Source organism: Pristiophorus japonicus, chromosome 17 (assembly GCF_044704955.1).
Source record: "Pristiophorus japonicus isolate sPriJap1 chromosome 17, sPriJap1.hap1, whole genome shotgun sequence".
Classification (NCBI taxonomy): Eukaryota; Metazoa; Chordata; class Chondrichthyes; family Pristiophoridae; genus Pristiophorus; species Pristiophorus japonicus.
The window spans coordinates 127,370,072-127,387,546 of NC_091993.1; the positions used below are offsets into that span (position 1 = coordinate 127,370,072).

Genomic DNA, 17,475 nt, shown 5'->3' on the forward strand with positions numbered 1-17,475 from the left:
CCAGAGGCCAACGTTCCCGTTGATTTATTTCGGGCCGTGCAGCCGGACGGGAACATCGGTGCTGAGAATGTGGAACTCGCTGCCACAGGGAGGGATTGAGGTGAATAGTATCGATGCATTTAAGGGGAAGCTGGATAAACACATGAGGGGGAAAGGAATAGAAGGATATGGTGATGGGGGTGAGATGGAGAGGGGTGGGAGGGGGCTGGTGTGGAGAATAAACACCGACACGGAGCGGTGGGCCCAATGGCCTGTTTCTGTGCCGTACATTCTGTTAATTCTTTGTAAAACAACTTGTATTTATATGGCGTCTTTACCGTAGTAAAGCATCCAAAGGCAGCTCACAGGAGTGTTATAAGACAAAACAAATAAATTTGACACCGAGCCACATTAGTAGAAATTACGGCAGGTGACAAAAGCTGGGTCAAAGAGGGAGGTTTTAAGGAGTGTCTTGAAGGAGGAGAGAGAGGTAGAGAGGGGGAGAGGTTTAGGGAGGGAGTTCCAGAGCTTGGGGCCCAGGCAACAGAAGGCACGGCCACCGATGTTCAACAGGGCATAATTAGAGAATTAGAGGAGCGCAAAAACCCACCCCATCACATCTGAAAACCACATTAAGAAAAGAAAAAGACACCTTCAGCACTTTTTCCAGTTTATTTAAAAAAATACTTTGAAGAAATGTTCTATGTATTCCATGTGCACGCTCAAAGTTTAAAATCTTACAAAGCAACATTTTAAAAGGTTAAAACATGCTTCATAGAGTGAGCTAAAGAAAGTCACTGAGCAAAGGGTTAATATCATGTGGAGGTTTATTTATCTTAAAATGTACCGTCTGCTCACACTCCGCATCGTTAAAAAGTTATTACACCCTTCGGCGAGACAAAAATTTATAAGGGTTTGACCAGACCAAGGCCAAGCAAAGCAAAGCTTGCTTCCCAGGCAAATGCCATTCTCAAAATCTTACTTTCAGGTAAGCTTCTCGTGAACAGTTACTCAGAGGATCTGAGTTTGCACAAAGTTTGTGCGTGAGTGTGCGATGTGCCTGTGCGTGTGGGGCTGTGTGTGTGTGTCTATGTATGCACTGTGTATAGTTTTGTTGGAGCCGGACTGTGTCTTCTCAGTACAAGTGACTCCCTGTCCACAAAGTGAGGTAACAGGGATACAAGGTTAACCAGCCCGCACTGACCACACGCCTTCCTTTAACTTCGATTGGCACAAGGGTGGGTGAAATGGAAGGCTTTGCGGGGTGGTGGGGTTGGGGGGGGGATTGACCAATGTTCTCCGTGAGCTGCTGTTTCTTTCAATGCCCGGCCCCTTCAGATTGCCACACTCGCGGTATTTTCGGTATAAAAGCCGGTGAGCAGCCGGCATGGGAACCTGCAGATTACTGCGTGGCCGCGCGTGCTCACAGCCCAGAGAGAACATCGGTGAACGCTCCCGGGAATCATTCATGTCCCAGTGGATCGGGCCGAGGAGCCGTCGCTCCCATGTGACCCGGGATCGTTAGCTGACCCCTGGAGAGGACACTTTCCATCAGATACCACTGCATAGCAGGCGCCCCGAGAGACTTATTCCCCCAACGCCCTGCTCTCTGCCCGAGGGGTTCGGTGGCCAACTGGACGATCGCTGCCGCTGCCCCAGCAGAGAGCAGCTGACCGGTGATGTAAACAGAGGGCTGTCCTGATCTCCATGTCTTGGCGACTCGCCCAACGAACCCCAGCGGCAGACCATCTGCCCCGGCTTCAATGATATCATAAAATCAGAGAAATTTACAGCACGGAAGGAAGCCATTCAGCCCATCGTGTGCGCGTCAGCCGACAAAGAGCTATCCAGCATAATCCCACTTTCCAGCTCTTGGTCCGTAGCCCTGTAGGTTACAGCACTTCAAGTGCACATCCAGGTACTTTTTAAATGTGATGAGGGTTTCTGCCTCTACCACCCTCTGGGTGAAGAAATCTCCGGTGTCAGTGACATTTTTGCAGTCATGATTGACGGCTGTGTGCATTCAACACACAACAGGATCTCAAAGGGAGTCAAAGGTTATGGGGGAGCGGGCAGGGAAGTGGAGTTGAGGCCAGGATCAGATCAGCCACGATCTTATTGAATGGCGTAGCAGGCTCGAGGGGCCGAATGGCCAATTCTTGTTCCTATTTCTTATGTTTATGGTCGTAAACAGAACCGGGCCAACCACGACTAAACACTCTGTGCCTGGTCTGTTTGCCGACACCCCCAGAAAGGGCGGGTGCACTTGAAGTGCAACATTTCCCTTCGGAAGTGGGGGGCGGGGGGGAGACCGCTCAATATGGAAGTCAATGGGCAGCCGATCTGCGACTGACAGTTTTACACCCCACCCAACCCCTCCCATTCACCTTCCCTACCCCCCTCCCCTCCCTCAGCCCCCCCCACCCACACCCCTCCCCCCCGCCACCCACGCCCCTCCCCCCCTCACACCCCTCCTCCCGCCTCCCCCCCCCACTTACACCCCTCCTTCCCCCCCCCCCACTTACACCCCTCCTTCCCCCCCCCACTTACACCCCTCCTCCCCCCCCCACTTACACCCCTCCTCCACTTACACCCCTCCTTCCCCCCCTCACTTACACCCCTCCTTCCCCCCCTCACTTACACCCCGCCTCCCCCCCCCACTTACACCCCTCCTTCCCCCCCCCCACTTACACCCCTCCTTCCCCCCCCCCACTTACACCCCTCCTTCCCCCCCCCCCACTTACACCCCGCCTCCCCCCCCCACTTACACCCCTCCTTCCCCCCCCCCCACTTACACCCCTCCTTCCCCCCCCTCCACTTACACCCCTCCTTCCCCCCCCCCACTTACACCCCTCCTTCCCCCCCCTCACTTACACCCCTCCTTCCCCCCCCCTCACTCGAAGAGTGAAGCCCCAGGTGCAGTGCGGCGTTGTGTGTTGACCTTCCGAGGACCCCTACAATGGAAGGCGTACGCACGGTATGACAGTGCACGGACCCCCAGGAGCGGGCGGGCACGCTTGCAGAGCATGACACCGCATTGTCTCTCAGCATTCTGAAGATTTATCAGCCAACGATGTCAATCAAGCATGTAGACTGGCCGAAAAGTTTGACATGAATGTAAATATACTCAACAGAAATACAAAAATACAACCCCCTCCTGGGCATTAACTCTGCTACACTGATAGAAATGTTCAAAAATAAAGTAAATGTCTTCATAAATTACTGCTAGATACACCAAGGCATTTCAACAATGCTGACTATTGGTAAAGTAAGATACGCCTGAAGGAATTCTCCAGCAAGGGACGGTATTACAATATCTGAAAGGAGACATATTTTCTGTTTTAAAACAACTCACGAATATAAATGGATAAAAAATTACAAATACACTAAAGTGAATAAAAAATACAAGTGCCTGGGAAGCAATTTTAACTTTGAACGACCAAATTTTAAAAATCATCTTCGGGACAAGACAATAAATACAGCTCCTCTCGATAAAAGCGGAGACGGTGTATGTGGAATTCCTACCTCCCCTTGTAGCCGGAGGATGAAACTCCTCCTCAGTATAAAGGCTGCCCATCATGTTGGCAAGTGTTCAATGCTCAGGAGCCCTGTTTACACAGATTACATCGTTCAGTGGGTTAAATCAGATTGCGCCATCTCTGATGATCTCTCGTGTCTATCTCCGCATTAACCAATTGGTCGTCTCCCTGCAGCGGGAGGTGAGGAGTGGCCTCTGAGCCGCCCAATGGGACCAGGCGAGGAACCGGCTGAAGGAACCAAGCAGTTGGCTCTTTGGGAGAGTGACGCCGGGGGGAAAAGTGGACATGGAGGGAGTGACCCTGGGGATCGGCAGCTACTTCCAGCTTGGGTCGACTACCTGGGATTTAAGAAACCGTTCAAAGTTACAGGCGAGACCAAACTGTTTGGGGGCAATCGCCAAAGCAACGGAGGAAGTCTGAATGGACGGAGAGATGTGAAGTGTTGGAGAGTCCTCTGCCGTACTGAGGGTCTGAATGGCCTAAAGGGCAACGTACGCAGCAGATTACACAGGATATACGGCACAGAAACAGGCCGTTCGGCCCAACCAGTCCATGCCGGCGTTTATGCTCCACTCGAGCCTCCTCCCGTCTTTCCTCATCTAAATCTATCAGCATAACCCTCTATTCCCTTCTCCCTCATATACTTGTCCAGCCTCCCCTTAAATACATCGATACTATTCGCCTCAACCCCTCCCTGTGGCAGCGAGTTCCACATTCTCACCGCTCTCTGGGTAAAGAAGCTTCTCCTGAATTCCCCATTGGATTTCTTGGTGATGATCTTATATTGATGGCCTCTAGTTCTGCTCTTTCCCACAAGTGGAAACATTCTCTCTGTATCCACTATCAAAACCTTTCATAATTTTAAAGACCTCTATTAAGTCACCCCTCAGCCTTCTACTTTCAAGCGAAAAGAGACCCAGCCTGTTCATCCTTTCCCAATAGATGTACCCTCGCATTTCTGGTATCATCCTTGTAAACCTTCTCTGCACCCTCTCCAGTGCCTCTATATCCTTTTTATAATATAGCGACCAGAACTGTACACAGTGCTCCAAGTGTGGTCTAACCAAGGTTCGATACAGGTTTAAGTATAACTTCCTTACTGCCAGGTAAGGCGAGTGGAGGCAAAAAGCATGGAGTTATTTGGAAGTGCGTAGATATAACAACAGTGTCTTTGGGTTCTCTCCCCCCCGCCGCCCAGAGTGCAGGGGTTATGCACTCACTGAAAACTGGACTTTTTAGCGAGTTTGGGCAGGTTGGTTGGAGCTGCCTGTGCAAGAACCATGCTTGGAGAAGCTGATGGCACTTGTAAGGGTCTGATAGAGTATGAAAGCACCATTTGAGACACCAAAACATAAGAATTAGGAGGAGTAGGCCATTCGACCCCTCGAGCCTGCTTCGTCATGCCACCAGATCATGGCTGATCTTCTACCTCCAACTTCACTTTCCTGCACTGGACACTGAAATGTTGAGCCGAGGTGAGTGAGCCAAAATGGGCCGGGTGGCTTCCTCCTCCGTAATGATCTTGTGATCAGTTGATCCATTTATTGCGACACTAGCTTTCACAGAAGGCCCGGAAAGTTTCCACAGGGCTTTTGAAGCAGTAGGTTTGTTCGCCTTTCACTACGTCACAAGAGTGACTACACTTCAAGAGTGTTTAATTGGCTATTAAGTGTTTGGGACGTTCCGAGGTTGTGACAGGTGCTATATAAAGGCAAATCCCTACATGTCCACAGAACAATGCAAGTCTACGTTGCCAACTTGAAACCGCTGTTATATTTACCGTCACTGCCAAATAGACACCAGAGCAGGGGGAGGCCATTCAGCCCCTCGAGCCTGCTCCACCATTCAATTAAATCAAGGCTGATCTGCACCCCAACTCCATCTACCCACCATTAATCCATGTCCCTCGATACCCTCACCCAACAAAAATATATCGATCTCCAGCTTGAAAATTTCAACTGACCCCCAGCATCCACAACCTTTTTTTGTGGGGAGTTTTCCAGATTTCCACTATCCTGTGTATGTGGAAAGCTGCTTCCTGATTTCCAGAGCTGGCTCTAATTTTAAGGTTTCGCCCCCTCATTCTGGACTCTCCCCACCAGAGGAAATAGTTCCTCCCTCCCTCTCTCTCTACCCTACCGAATCCCTTTTAAACCCCTTGATCAGATCGCCCCTCAACCGGCCAAACTCAAGAGAATGCAAGCCCATCTTATGCAACCTGTCCTCATAATTCAGCCCAAAAGTTGCACAAACTTTGCACACAGGCTCAGTTTTACTTTCAGCCCCTGAATTCTGGCATGGGGCAGGTCAGTCGGAAGACACTGTGCGATTCGAGCTCTGCTTTCTCCACACGCTGTGGTGCAACCACAAGTGCTCAGTCTTTACTGGGGAGGGCTGCTTCCAACAGAGTTCCAATCCAGCAAAGCCACACGCTGTTGCATTCAGAGCACCTCCTGTATAACCTGTTCTGTGGCGAGCTGCCTCCCCGGCGAGATGTTGTGGAAAGTCAGGTGATCCCGGCCCGACTGTTCCCGGGAATACTCCTGCTGCTACACAAAGGCAAGGCGGCCGAGGGGAGAAAGTAAGAGGTTGAAAAGACAACCTTGTATTAGAATCATACAACACAGGAGGCCATTCGGCCCATCGTGCCTGTGTGAGCACTCAGAGCTAATTGGTCCCACTCCACCTGCTCTTTCATAACAAAAGATACGGCCCCTCGAGCCTGCTCCGTCATTCAATAAGGTCATGGCCAATCTTCGACCTCAACTCCAGCTTCCCACCCGATCCCCATTTTCCTTGATTTCCCGAGACTCCAAAGATCTATCTATCTCTACCTTGAATATATTCAGAGACTCAGTATCTACAGGCTTCTGTGGTAGAGAATTCCCAAGTTTCACGACCCTCTGAGTGAAGAAATTCCTCATCTCTGTTTTAAGTGGCCGACCCCTTATCCCGAGATTGTGACCCCTAATTTCCTGCTCTTTGCAGTGATTGAAACAGAGGAATGTTTATTCCGCAACTTGTGGTCTGCTGACACGATTTAAGAAACCTAGCTGGAAGAGCCAATGCTGGGTGCAGGACAGGGCTGGGTTGAGACGGAGAAAAGACGAGGTTAGGCAGCAATTTCCGGCTGTGCAGCTCCCAAAGCTCTCCCCCACTGGGGGGTTTCCTCGCCTCATGTCTGGGTCTGTTGTAGACTCATTGATCGAGATTGATCGCTGTGATTGGCCAACAACCCCATTATCATTGGATCGCGTGACTACCAGGAGGCAAACTAGTGTTTTGTTTTGTCTTGCAATTCCTATGTTCTGAAGGAGTCAGTTAGAGTAGGAGGCCATTCATCTCCGAGCCTGTTACATAGGATGAGAGGAGGCCATTCAGCCCCTCGAGCCTGTTCCACCATTCAATTAAATCATGGCTGAATGGTATCTTAACCCCATCTACCTGCTTTGGTTCTGTAACCCTTAATACCACTGCATAACAAAAAAACCTCTAGCAATCACAGTTTTGACATTTTCAATTTGACCCTCAGACTCAATAGCAGTTTTTTTTTTGGGGGGGGGGGGGGTTCCAGATTTCCACGAGCCTTTGTGCAAAGAAGTGCTTCCTGATATCACCCCTGATCGGTCAGGGCTCCAGAGACGGTGTGCCGCGTCTCAGCGTCAACGCGATGAGATACAGGGAGGTAAAAAACAGCACAGCACGGAGTACTTGCAGAAGGTTTGATCATAGCCGTGCCGATGGAAGATAAATTGGGGGAGAGAGAGAGAGAGAGAGAGAGACAGAAATCAATTGAGAGTGGCAGCTGGAGGCGAGAGAGATCGTACATCAGACATGCTGCCCTAGGCTGACAGGAGGTGCTCGAAGAGTTAACCCGCCCAGAATATAGGAGCAGTACACAAGTGTTGGATGGACGCAGGCTCTATCTGCCTATTCACCGTTACAGTGCTACATTAAGATTATCACCAATTCCTATAGGGGGGCAAGCTCCCAGCATAATTACAAATGAGGCAGAGGCCATTCGGCCCATCTTAATTATCTATCCAGAAAGACCCCTTGAAGTCCCCTCATCAGAGTTTTAAACATTTTCTTCTATCAAAGCTCTCTACTTGGCATCTTTGCCTGGCTATAAGTTACTAACCACAGCTGGGGGGAGACAAACCTACCCAAGACTAATTAACAAGTACCAAGGTCATGTTGCGGACCGAACCAGCTTGCTCACACAGAGAAACTGGATGAGAAATGCATCTTCCCTCTTTCCCCGCCAATCTTACTGCAGAAACCTGGCAGGAAATCAAATGAATCATTTCACATGAGAAGGGATTCGGAGACGATTGCATCCATGACGGACTTCACCTCAAACATTGCCGAGGTGAAGGGCACTCGAGAGATTGGGCCAGCACTGCCCGTTTAGCAATGGGAAGCACGGCAGCAGATGGCATCACACAGTCCGCAGCCAATACTGACCGGGACACTGGCTGAGACTGCTCGCTCAGTAATCAAATACAAACCTACTCAAAAACAGCAGCGGCCATTCCCACCAGGGAACAATGCACGGGCCTCCACTGCAAAACTACAGCTGGATATCAATGTGATGCTTCAGTCAAAGGAGATTGTTTCTTGCACCAGAATCACCTGCTTGAACAACCCACAATATTCTGTAACATCACAGACGGCCCGGTTGGAGTGGGCGAGCATTCAAACGCTGGAACACACGAGGCAGTCAGCAACTTGATTTCAATGCTGCCGGAAACTAAGCCACATCACAAAATCAGGATCGGCGGGTGAGGGAAAAACGAACCAGAGCTGAATTTGTTCCCAACGAGAGAGTGGTGAATCTTTGGAATTCTCTGTCCCAGAGGGCTGTGGATGCTCAGGCGTTGAGGATATTCAAGACAGAATCTAAGGGAATCAAGGGATATGGGGATCGGGCAGGAAAGTGGAGTTGAGGTCGAAGATCAGCCACAATCTTATTGAATGGTGGAGCAGGCTCGAGGGGCCGAATGGCCTACTCCTGCTCCTAATTCTTATGTTCTTATGATGCTCAGGGCTGAATCAGGCAGGCTCGATGGACTGGCTGATCTTTTCCTGCCCATCAACTTCCACCGTGGCTGAATGAAAGTCTACTCTGCCAAAAAATGGACAAGGAGAAGTTCAGGGAAGTCTGAGCCAGCTGGGAGCTCCTTTCCCTGGAAGAAATCTGATAGATAATGAAGGGGTTTGATAGGGGGTCACAGTCTAAGGATAAGGGGTAAGCCATTTAGGACCGAGATGAGGAGAAACTTCTTCACCCAGAGAGTGGTGAACCTGTGGAATTCTCTACCACAGAAAGTTGTTGAGGCCAATTCACTAAATATATTCAAAAAGGAGTTAAATGAAGTCCTTACTACTAGGGGAATCAAGGGGTATGGTGAGAAAGCAGGAATGGGGTACTGAAGTTGCATGTTCAGCCATGAACTCATTGAATGGCGGTGCAGGCTAGAAGGGCCGAACGGCCTACTCCTGCACCTATTTTCTGTGTTTCTATGAGAGGGTAGACGTGGAGAAACAGTTTCCATTTGTGTGTCAGTCCAGAACAAGGGGGCGTAAATACAAGATAGGCACTGACAGAGCAAAGAAAGGATTTAGGAAAAATTTCTTGACAAGAGTGGCGAGAATGTGGAACTCGCTGCCACTTGGGGTGGTTGAGGCATGGTGTCGATGCGTTTAAGGAGAGGCCTGATGCATACACGAGGCAGAAAAGGAGAGATATATGTGGCATGGTCGGAAGGGGTCATTAAGAGTAGGCGGAGTCTCGTGTGGAGTATAAACACTGACTGGCTGGCCCATTTCTGTGCTGCAGTTTCCACGTATTTATAGCTGTAGTGGTGCATGGGTTTTGTTGGGAAATTCAAAAGAACAATTACAGATCACAAACGCTCCTAGCGGAAACAGCCAGAGTTGTGTTTTTTTTATATAAACGGGATTTCTAAATGTTATCCATTCACAGGATGTGGGCGGCGCTGTCGAGGCTGACATTTATTGCCCATCCCGAGTTGCGTACAATTGAGTGGCTCGCTAGGCCAATTCGGGGGGCAGTTGAGAGTCAACCACATAGATGTGGGACCTGGAGTCACACATAGGCCCCAGACCGGGCAAGGACGGCAGGTTTCCTTCCCTCAAGGACTGCAGTGAAGAGGAAATTGGGCCCCACGGCAATGTTTGTCGGCGCGCGGTCCCTTTAACTGGCTGAGCGGCCCATTCACATTTTCGCCCAGTCGCGGGTTTCTTTTCCCTATAAAGGCCGGTGAGCGGCCTGTGTGGAACCTCCAGACCACCGGGCAGCTTAGCGGGAACCGTGCCGAGGGACAGGAGCACTGTGTGGGGGGGGGGCGGGGTGAGGCTGAGACATTCCGACGGTCTGCTGCGCCGTAACAATCCGTGCTTTGCCAATAGGCGAGTTTTCTGGTTACAACAAAAAGCGACTAGAAAGTGAGATGGCAGCAAACAGGGCCACATTTTTACACAGCCTACAGTGACGTTAAAGGGGCAGAGGCCTGTCGTTAAGTTTGCGGATTGCAGTACAAGTTGCACTCTGCGGCGTTCTGCACTGGGTTCTCCGCAATGAGCTGCAGGATCGGCACCACCATTCCTTATTCAGCACGACAGCTAAAGGATCATGTTAGCAAAGACCCGATTCCTATCCACCAGTGGTCTGAACATCTGTGTAAGCAGGGCTGGTTATCCACTGGCCCCGGGCTCTGTATACCTCACCGCAAATTCAAGAAACACACTTTAAGAACGGCACGATTTCTTCACTAAAATTTGAATCCCGGCCAACTTATAAAACTAAAACTTCACATCCCTGTTTAAAAAGAAAGAAAAAAAAATATTTATTTAAAAAGTCGAGTATGTACACACGTCATTGTGGAAAACCTTGCTGATCTTGGGGATGGCGACTGTGATCTTCCTGTTTTACTGGCAGTTTGGCCGAGACCTCGGGCTCCATCGTCGCATCGTCTGAACAGCTCGCGTCAGTCTCTGTCTTAATTTCTTTAGTGGCGACGTCAGAGTCTGTGTTTGGTTCTGATTCTGCTCCTGGCCCGGGATCGCCCTGGTGGTAACGCTTCAGCCGTATGTGCCAGGCTAAGCTGCACACGGCAGACACAGTTTTGAACTGGTGAATGACATTCCGAGGAATAAAGTATATGTCGTTGTCCGAGAGCTGGATCCTTGAGTAGCGGATGCCCTCTCGCCTCAGCTGGTTGAGTTTTGCTTCATCCACCCACTGCACGCACTGCGAAAAGAAAAGGCAAATGTGAAAATCCTGCCGGCGTTTGGCCCTTTGCAATAAACGATATTGCCCAGAAACATGGCGGGCACCATTAGTTAGACGTTTCCCCTCACCCTTCAAGCTCAACAGTTTGTTTTACCCCGCAAGTTGCAAGCTGGTAACGGGGCGGCGAGGGTAATGGGGCAACGGGACCCACAGTCTGTCTGAAGCAACGACATTTAAGGATTGAGAAAGAAACAGGAACATTGAAGGGAAATAGGGCGAATTCAAATCAAATCAGGTATAGAAAGTGACATGGGGAGGGAACGAATGATTGGGTTGAGAGAGAGAGAAAAAAAAGAGGTAAAGTACAAAAAAAATGTAAATGTTAAAAAGCTCTAACATTTACGCTGCAGGACTGAGAGCACCTTTTCAATCATTCTCTGAGTTGGAGCGGTTGTGACATTGCAGGAACATAAATCTCATTAAAAATGTATTTATGCTGTTCAATACCGGTCCTAACTTTCTACGATGGGTTCAATTGCCAATTATCACACAAGTGCGGCAACTTCATGAAGGCGAGCTCGAGGTGGGGGGGGATTCTCGTTTCCGCGAGGCTAACGGCGGAGCGATGCAAATCGCCCAGCAACGCGTGGCGAATCGCCCCCTCGCCACAAGTTGCCGAACGATTAAACACATCAGTAACGGCGACGATAATAAGCTTCCCGTTACAATGACAGCAAATTCTGGCCCAATAGGTCAGGTGTCACAGTAATGACAGTACCTGTGATACGATGGGCCGAATGGCCTCCTCCAGTGCTGCTACATTCTGTGACTCTGTCACAGGCCAATGTCGAGTGCCGGGCAGTGTTTTTTTTATTAATTCCTGGGATGTGGGTGTCATTGGCAAGGCCGGCATTTATTGCCCATCCCTAATTGCCCCTTGAGAAGGTGGTGGTGAGCCGCCTTCTTGAACCGCTGCAGTCCGTGTGGTGAAGGTGCTCCCACAGTGCTGTTAGGGAGGGAGTTCCAGGATTGTGACCCAGCGACGATGAAGGAACGGCCGATATATTTCCAAGTCGGGATGGTGTGTGACTGGGAGGGGAACGTGGAGGTGGTGGTGTTCCCATGCGCCTGCTGCCCTTGTCCTTCTAGGTGGTAGAGGTCGTGTGTTTGGGAGGTGCTGCCGAAGAAGCCTTGGCGAGTTGCTGCAGTGCATCTTGTAGATGGTACACACTGCAGCCACGGTGCGCCGGTGGTGGAGGGAGTGAGTGTTGAAGGTGGTGGATGGGGAGCCAATCAAGCGGCTGCTTTGTCCTGGATGGTGTCGAGTTTCTGGAGTGTTGTTGGAGCTGCACCATCCAGGCAAGTGGAGAGTATTCCATCACACTCCTGACTTGTGCCTTGTAGATGGTGGAAAGGCTTTGGGGAGTCAGGAGGTGAGACACTCGCCGCAGAATACCCAGCCTCTGACCTGCTCTTGTAGCCACAGTATTTATGTGGCTGGTCCAGTTAAGTTTCTGGTCAATGATGACCTCCAGGATGTTGATGGTGGGGGATTCGGTGATGGTAATGCCGTTGAATGTCAAGGGGCAGAGGTTAGACTCTCGCTTGTTGAAGATGGTCATTGCCTGGCACTTGTGTGGCCCGAATGTTACTTTCCACTTATCAGCCCAAGCCTGAATGTTGTCCAGGTCTTGCTGTATGCGGGCACGGACTGCTCCATTATCTGAGGAGTTGTGAATGGCACTGAACATTGTAATTATAGAAGTTTACAGGGCGGAAGGAGGCCATTCGGCCCATCGTGTCCGCGCCGGCCGACAAAGAGCTACCCAGCCTAATCCCACTTTCCAGCTCTGGGTCCGTAGCTCTGCAGGTTACGGCACTTCAGGTGCACATCCAAGTACTTTTTAAATGTGGTGAGGATTTCTGCCTCTACCACCCTTTCAGGCAGTGAGTTCCAGACCCCCACAACCTTCTGAGTGAAGAAATTTCCCCTCAAATCCCCTCTAAACCTCTACCAATTACTTTAAATCTATGCCCCCTGGTTGTTGACCCCTCTGATAAGGGAAATAGGTCTGTCCTATCCACTATATCTAGCCCCCTCATAATTTTATACATCTCAATAAGGTCTCCCCTCAGCTTCCTCTGTTCCAAGGAAAACAAACCCAGCCTATCCAATCTGTCCTCATAGCTAAAGTTCTCCACTCCCGGCAACATCCTCATAAATCTCCTCTGTATCCCTCTCCAGTGCAATCACGTCCTTCCTGTAATGTGGTGACCAGAACTGCACGCAGTACTCCAGCTGTGGCCAGATTGTGGTAGAATACAATTCTGCTGCTGCCCCACAGCGCCTCATGAAGCAGTTTTGAGCTGCTAGATCTGAATCTATCCCATTTAGCACAGCGGTAGTGCCATACAACACGATGAGACTGGGTCCTCAGTGTGAAGACGAGACTTCTGCTCCACAATGACTGTGCAGTGGTTGCTGCTACCAATGCTGTCAGGGACAGATGCATCTGCGACAGGTAGATTGGTGAGGACCAGGTCAGGTAGGTTTTTCCCTCATGTTGGTTCTCTCACCATCTGCCGCAGGCCCAGTCTGCCAGCTATGTCCTTCAGGACTCTGCCAGCTCGGTCAGTAGTGGTGCTACCGAGCCACTCTTGGTGATGGACATTGAAGTCCCCCACCCAGAGTACATTCTGTGCCCTTGCTACTCTCAGTGCTTCTTTCAAGTGGTGTTGAACATGGAGGAGCACTGATTCATCAGCTGAGGGAGGGCGGTAGGTGATAATCAGCAGGAAGTTTCCTTGCCCATGCTTGACCTTAAGCCATGAGACTTTATGGGGTCCGGAGTCGATGTTGAGGAATCCCAGGGCCACTCCCTCCCGACTGTAGACCACTGTGCCACCACCCCTGGGACAGGACATACCCAGGGATGGTGAGGGAGGAGTCTGGGACATTGGCTGAAAGGTATGGTTCTGAGTATGACTATGTCAGGCTGTTGCCTGACTAGTCTGTGGGACAGCGCTCCCAATTTTGGTACAAGTCCCCAGATGTTAGTGAGGAGGACGTAGCCAGGTCAACTGGGCTGGGTGAGCCATTGTCGTGTCCGCAGACAGTGCCAAGGTCGATGATGGGCGGCCCGTCCGGTTTTATTCTTATTGTTTCTCGTGGCGGTCTGTTACAACTGAGGGCCTCGCTGGGCCATTTCAGGGGGCAGTTAAGAGTCACCCACATGCTGTGGGTCTGGAGTCACATATCAGCCAGACCGGGTAAGGGCAGCAGACTTCCTTCCCTACAGGGCATTAGTGAACCAGATGGGTTTTTACGACAATCCGGTAGTTTCATGGTCACCATTACTGAGACGAGCTTTTTATTCCAGATTTATTTAATGAACTGAATTTAAATTCCCCAGCTGCCGTGGGGGGATTTGAACTCACGTCTCTGGATCATTAGTCCAGGCCTCAGGATTCCTGGTCCAGCAACATAACCACTGTGCTACCATTCCCGTAAAGTAAGCGGGTCACCTCCAGGATACGATGGGCCGAATGGCCTCCTCCAGTGCGACATTCTGTGACTGTGTCACGAGTTAATGCCGAGTACGGGGCGGGGGTGAAGTGACCGGGTCACCTACAGCAAGGCCAACGGCGGCTTGGGGTGGGTGAGCGCCTGGAGGATGGGAGGTGGGCCTGTGACTGAGGGGAGGGAAACCCCCCCGAGGGAGGGTGGGGGCGCGTGGGGGGGCGGAACCTCCGAGGGAGGGGGGAGGGAACCCTTTTCGAGGGAGCGGTTGGGAGAACCGGGGGACCTGCGAGGGGTTGGTTGAGGGGGGGGGGGGGGGGAGGGGGAGGAAGAGAGCGGGACCCACGAGGGAGGAAACACCACTGAACGGTGTATGAGCTAATCCTGAATTTGCCACAAGCCTCCACAACCTGCCAGCAGCAACAGTGCTGCAGTGCAGAGCAAGTGTATGAAGGGGGACCAGGGACAGTCTCACACAACACCGGGGTGCAAGACCCTGCCATGGAGAGCTGCAGAGGACAAGTCACAGGAGCTTCAGCGATGGTCAACTGACGATGAAATGTCCACAAGCCCCGATAGCTGCTAGGACAAACCCTCTGCTCCTCAATCTATGCATCTCCTGCTGCGATTGGTCAAAATAATTCAAATGAGTAAAGCTGACAAATTCCACCTCGCATGCTACCATTTCCACCATCTCCCAATGATGAAGTGCTTCCTCCGAGAATGTGCAGCACATCCAATGCCATTGGCATAAGCCCTCGACCCATATTCTCAGACAGCTACACAGGTAGAGTGAATAGGAAAGGCCTATTTCCCTTAGCTGAGGGATCAACAACCAGGGGGCATAGATTTAAAGTCACTGGTAGAAGGATTCGCGGGGAGATGAGGAAAAAAAATTTCACCCAGAGGATGGTGGGGGTCTGGAACTCACGGCCTGAAAGGGGGGTAGAGGCAGAAACCCTCACCACATTTAAGAAGTACTTGGATGTGCACCTGAAGTACTGTAACCTACAGGGCTACGGACCCAGAACTGGAAAGTGGGATTAGGCTGGATAGCTCTTGGTTGGCCAGAATGGACTCGATGGGCCGAATGGCCTCCTTCTGTGCTGTAATTTTTCTATGACTCTATTTCTAAGATACAGAGCACCACCCTGAACACCTTAGTTACATCCATACTCTCTCACATTTTGAACGACCACGGAGTCAAGGGTTATGGGGAGCGGGCAGGGAAGTGGAGTTGAGGCCAAGATCAGATCAGCCATGATCTTATTGAATGGCGGAGCAGGCTCGAGGGGCAAAATGGACACTCCTGCTCCTATTTCTTTTGTCGGCAGAGAGCACGCAACCTGAAAGAGGTCAGGGAATGAGACTTGTTAGATGACAGAGGAGGAATGCTGGTAGGAATGGGACTCAGAACGTCACAACTTAAAACTCATACCAACATCCTGGAGTAAAGCTGGTCTCTCTCAACACCCACCCCAGGGTCAATCCAACCTCTAGAATGAACCACATCTCTTACAACCACAAAAATCAACCCTTCCAGAAAGATTAGTTTGGGACAGCCTATGGCTAGTTTGTGTCGAGCTTCTGGTCCTGCTTACATTGAACAGGGGCATCGCTGGCAAAGCCGGCATTTATTGCCCATCCCTAATTGCCCCTTGAGAAGGTGGTGGTGAGCTGCCTTCTTGAACCGCTGCAGTCCGTGTGGTGAAGGTGCTCCCACAGTGCTGACTGTCGTAGCGGTTTGGTACAACTGAGGGGTTTCACTGGTCCATTTCAGGGGGCAGTTAAGAGTCAACCACATTGCTGTGGGTCTGGAGTCACATATCGGCCAGACCGGGTAAGGGCGGCAGATTTCCTTCCCTAAAGGGCATTCGTGAACCAGATGGGTTTTTTTTGACAATCCGGTAGTTTCATGGTCACCGTTACTGACATTAGCTTTTTAGTCCAGATTTATTTAATTAACTGTATTTAAATTCCCCAGCTGCCGTGGGGAAATTTGAACTCGTGTCTCTGGATCATTAGTCCAGGCCTCTGGATTACTGGTCCAGTGACATAACCACTACACTACCGCACCCCTAATCGCAGGATAAGAGATCGGCCATTTAAGGCTGAGATGAGGAGGAATTTCTTCACTCAGAGGAATCTTTGGAATTTTCTAACCCAGAGGGCTGTGGATACTGGTCCGTTGATTATATTCAAGGCTGAGATCGATAGATTTTTGGACTCTAGGGGAATGAAGGGATATGGGGATCAGGCGGGAAAATGGAGTTGAGGTCGAAGATCAGCCGTGGTCTAATTGAATGGTAGAGCAGGCTCGAGGGGCCGAATGGCCGACTCCTGCTCCTAATTCTTATGCTCATACTCAACCAGCCAAGCCCCAATGGTCACCAATAAATACTTGATATACGTACAACTCCCCCTGGGGGGGCGGGGGCGGGGGGTGAAGGCAGTACCTGCGACACTGGCGGCTCGTGCAGATCCAACTGTAATCTCTGTACAACGTCTGTGAAATCCTCTGCATGAAAACAGATCACGTCTTTGGTTACCCGAAGCTGCTCGCTCCTGTTGAGAAAGCAAAAGATCGAATATAAGAACATAACATAAGAAAGCAAGAAATAGGAGGAGCCGGCCATCTGGCCCCTCGAGTCTGCTCCACCATTCAATAAGACCATGGCTGATCTGATCTTGGCTTCAACTCCACTTCCTTGCCCGCTCCCCATAACCCTCGACCCCCCTATCGTTGAAGGTTGTGTTAAGTGGGATTTAGAGAGAATTCCAATCTGGAGGTGATGGCCAGGTCAGATTGGCTGAAGTGTTTTTTTTTGGGGGGGGGGGGGGGCGGGAGATCTTGGGAGGCAAGGAATGGGTATGCCTCACATTATCAAACACCATTAACAAAAAGGAAGATCATTTCGGGAGAAAAGAGCACGGAGAGCGGGAGGATGAAAAAGCACATTGATTAAGAATTCAATAAAATGGCATCGAGAAGTTTAGCAATTGACGAGTTAACTCAGTAACATGTCCCAAAGTAGAACAAATATTGAGCAACTGTTAACTGGAACAGAGAGGATGCCTGATGCAAAGGACTCACAGACATAACCTAGATACACAAACCAGCAGAAGGCAGAGAGAGACAAACTCACCCCAGGTGAGTCAGCGCTAACCCAATGCTGTGA

General features: G+C 50.5%; 2 protein-coding genes across 5 annotated transcripts in view; both read right to left on the reverse strand.

Moving 5' to 3' along the window:
- The window catches only part of LOC139228090 (protein PHTF1-like), a 38,877-nt gene extending 28,376 nt beyond the window's left edge, over positions 1-10,501 (reverse strand). For all 4 annotated transcript variants that reach the window (XM_070859273.1, XM_070859272.1, XM_070859271.1 and 1 more), the window contains exon 1: positions 10,419-10,501. The gene's annotated coding sequence lies outside the window, so the exon portion shown is untranslated. The remainder of the gene's footprint in view (positions 1-10,418) is intronic.
- LOC139228092 (lysine-specific demethylase 9-like) overlaps positions 10,366-17,475 on the reverse strand; it is a 75,246-nt gene continuing 68,136 nt past the window's right edge. Inside the window, exons 6-7 of the mRNA XM_070859276.1 lie at positions 16,753-16,861; positions 10,366-10,794 (exon numbers count right to left, since the gene is read on the reverse strand). Coding sequence (XP_070715377.1) covers positions 10,420-10,794; positions 16,753-16,861 — 484 coding nt within the window. The 3' untranslated portion in view covers positions 10,366-10,419. The remainder of the gene's footprint in view (positions 10,795-16,752; positions 16,862-17,475) is intronic.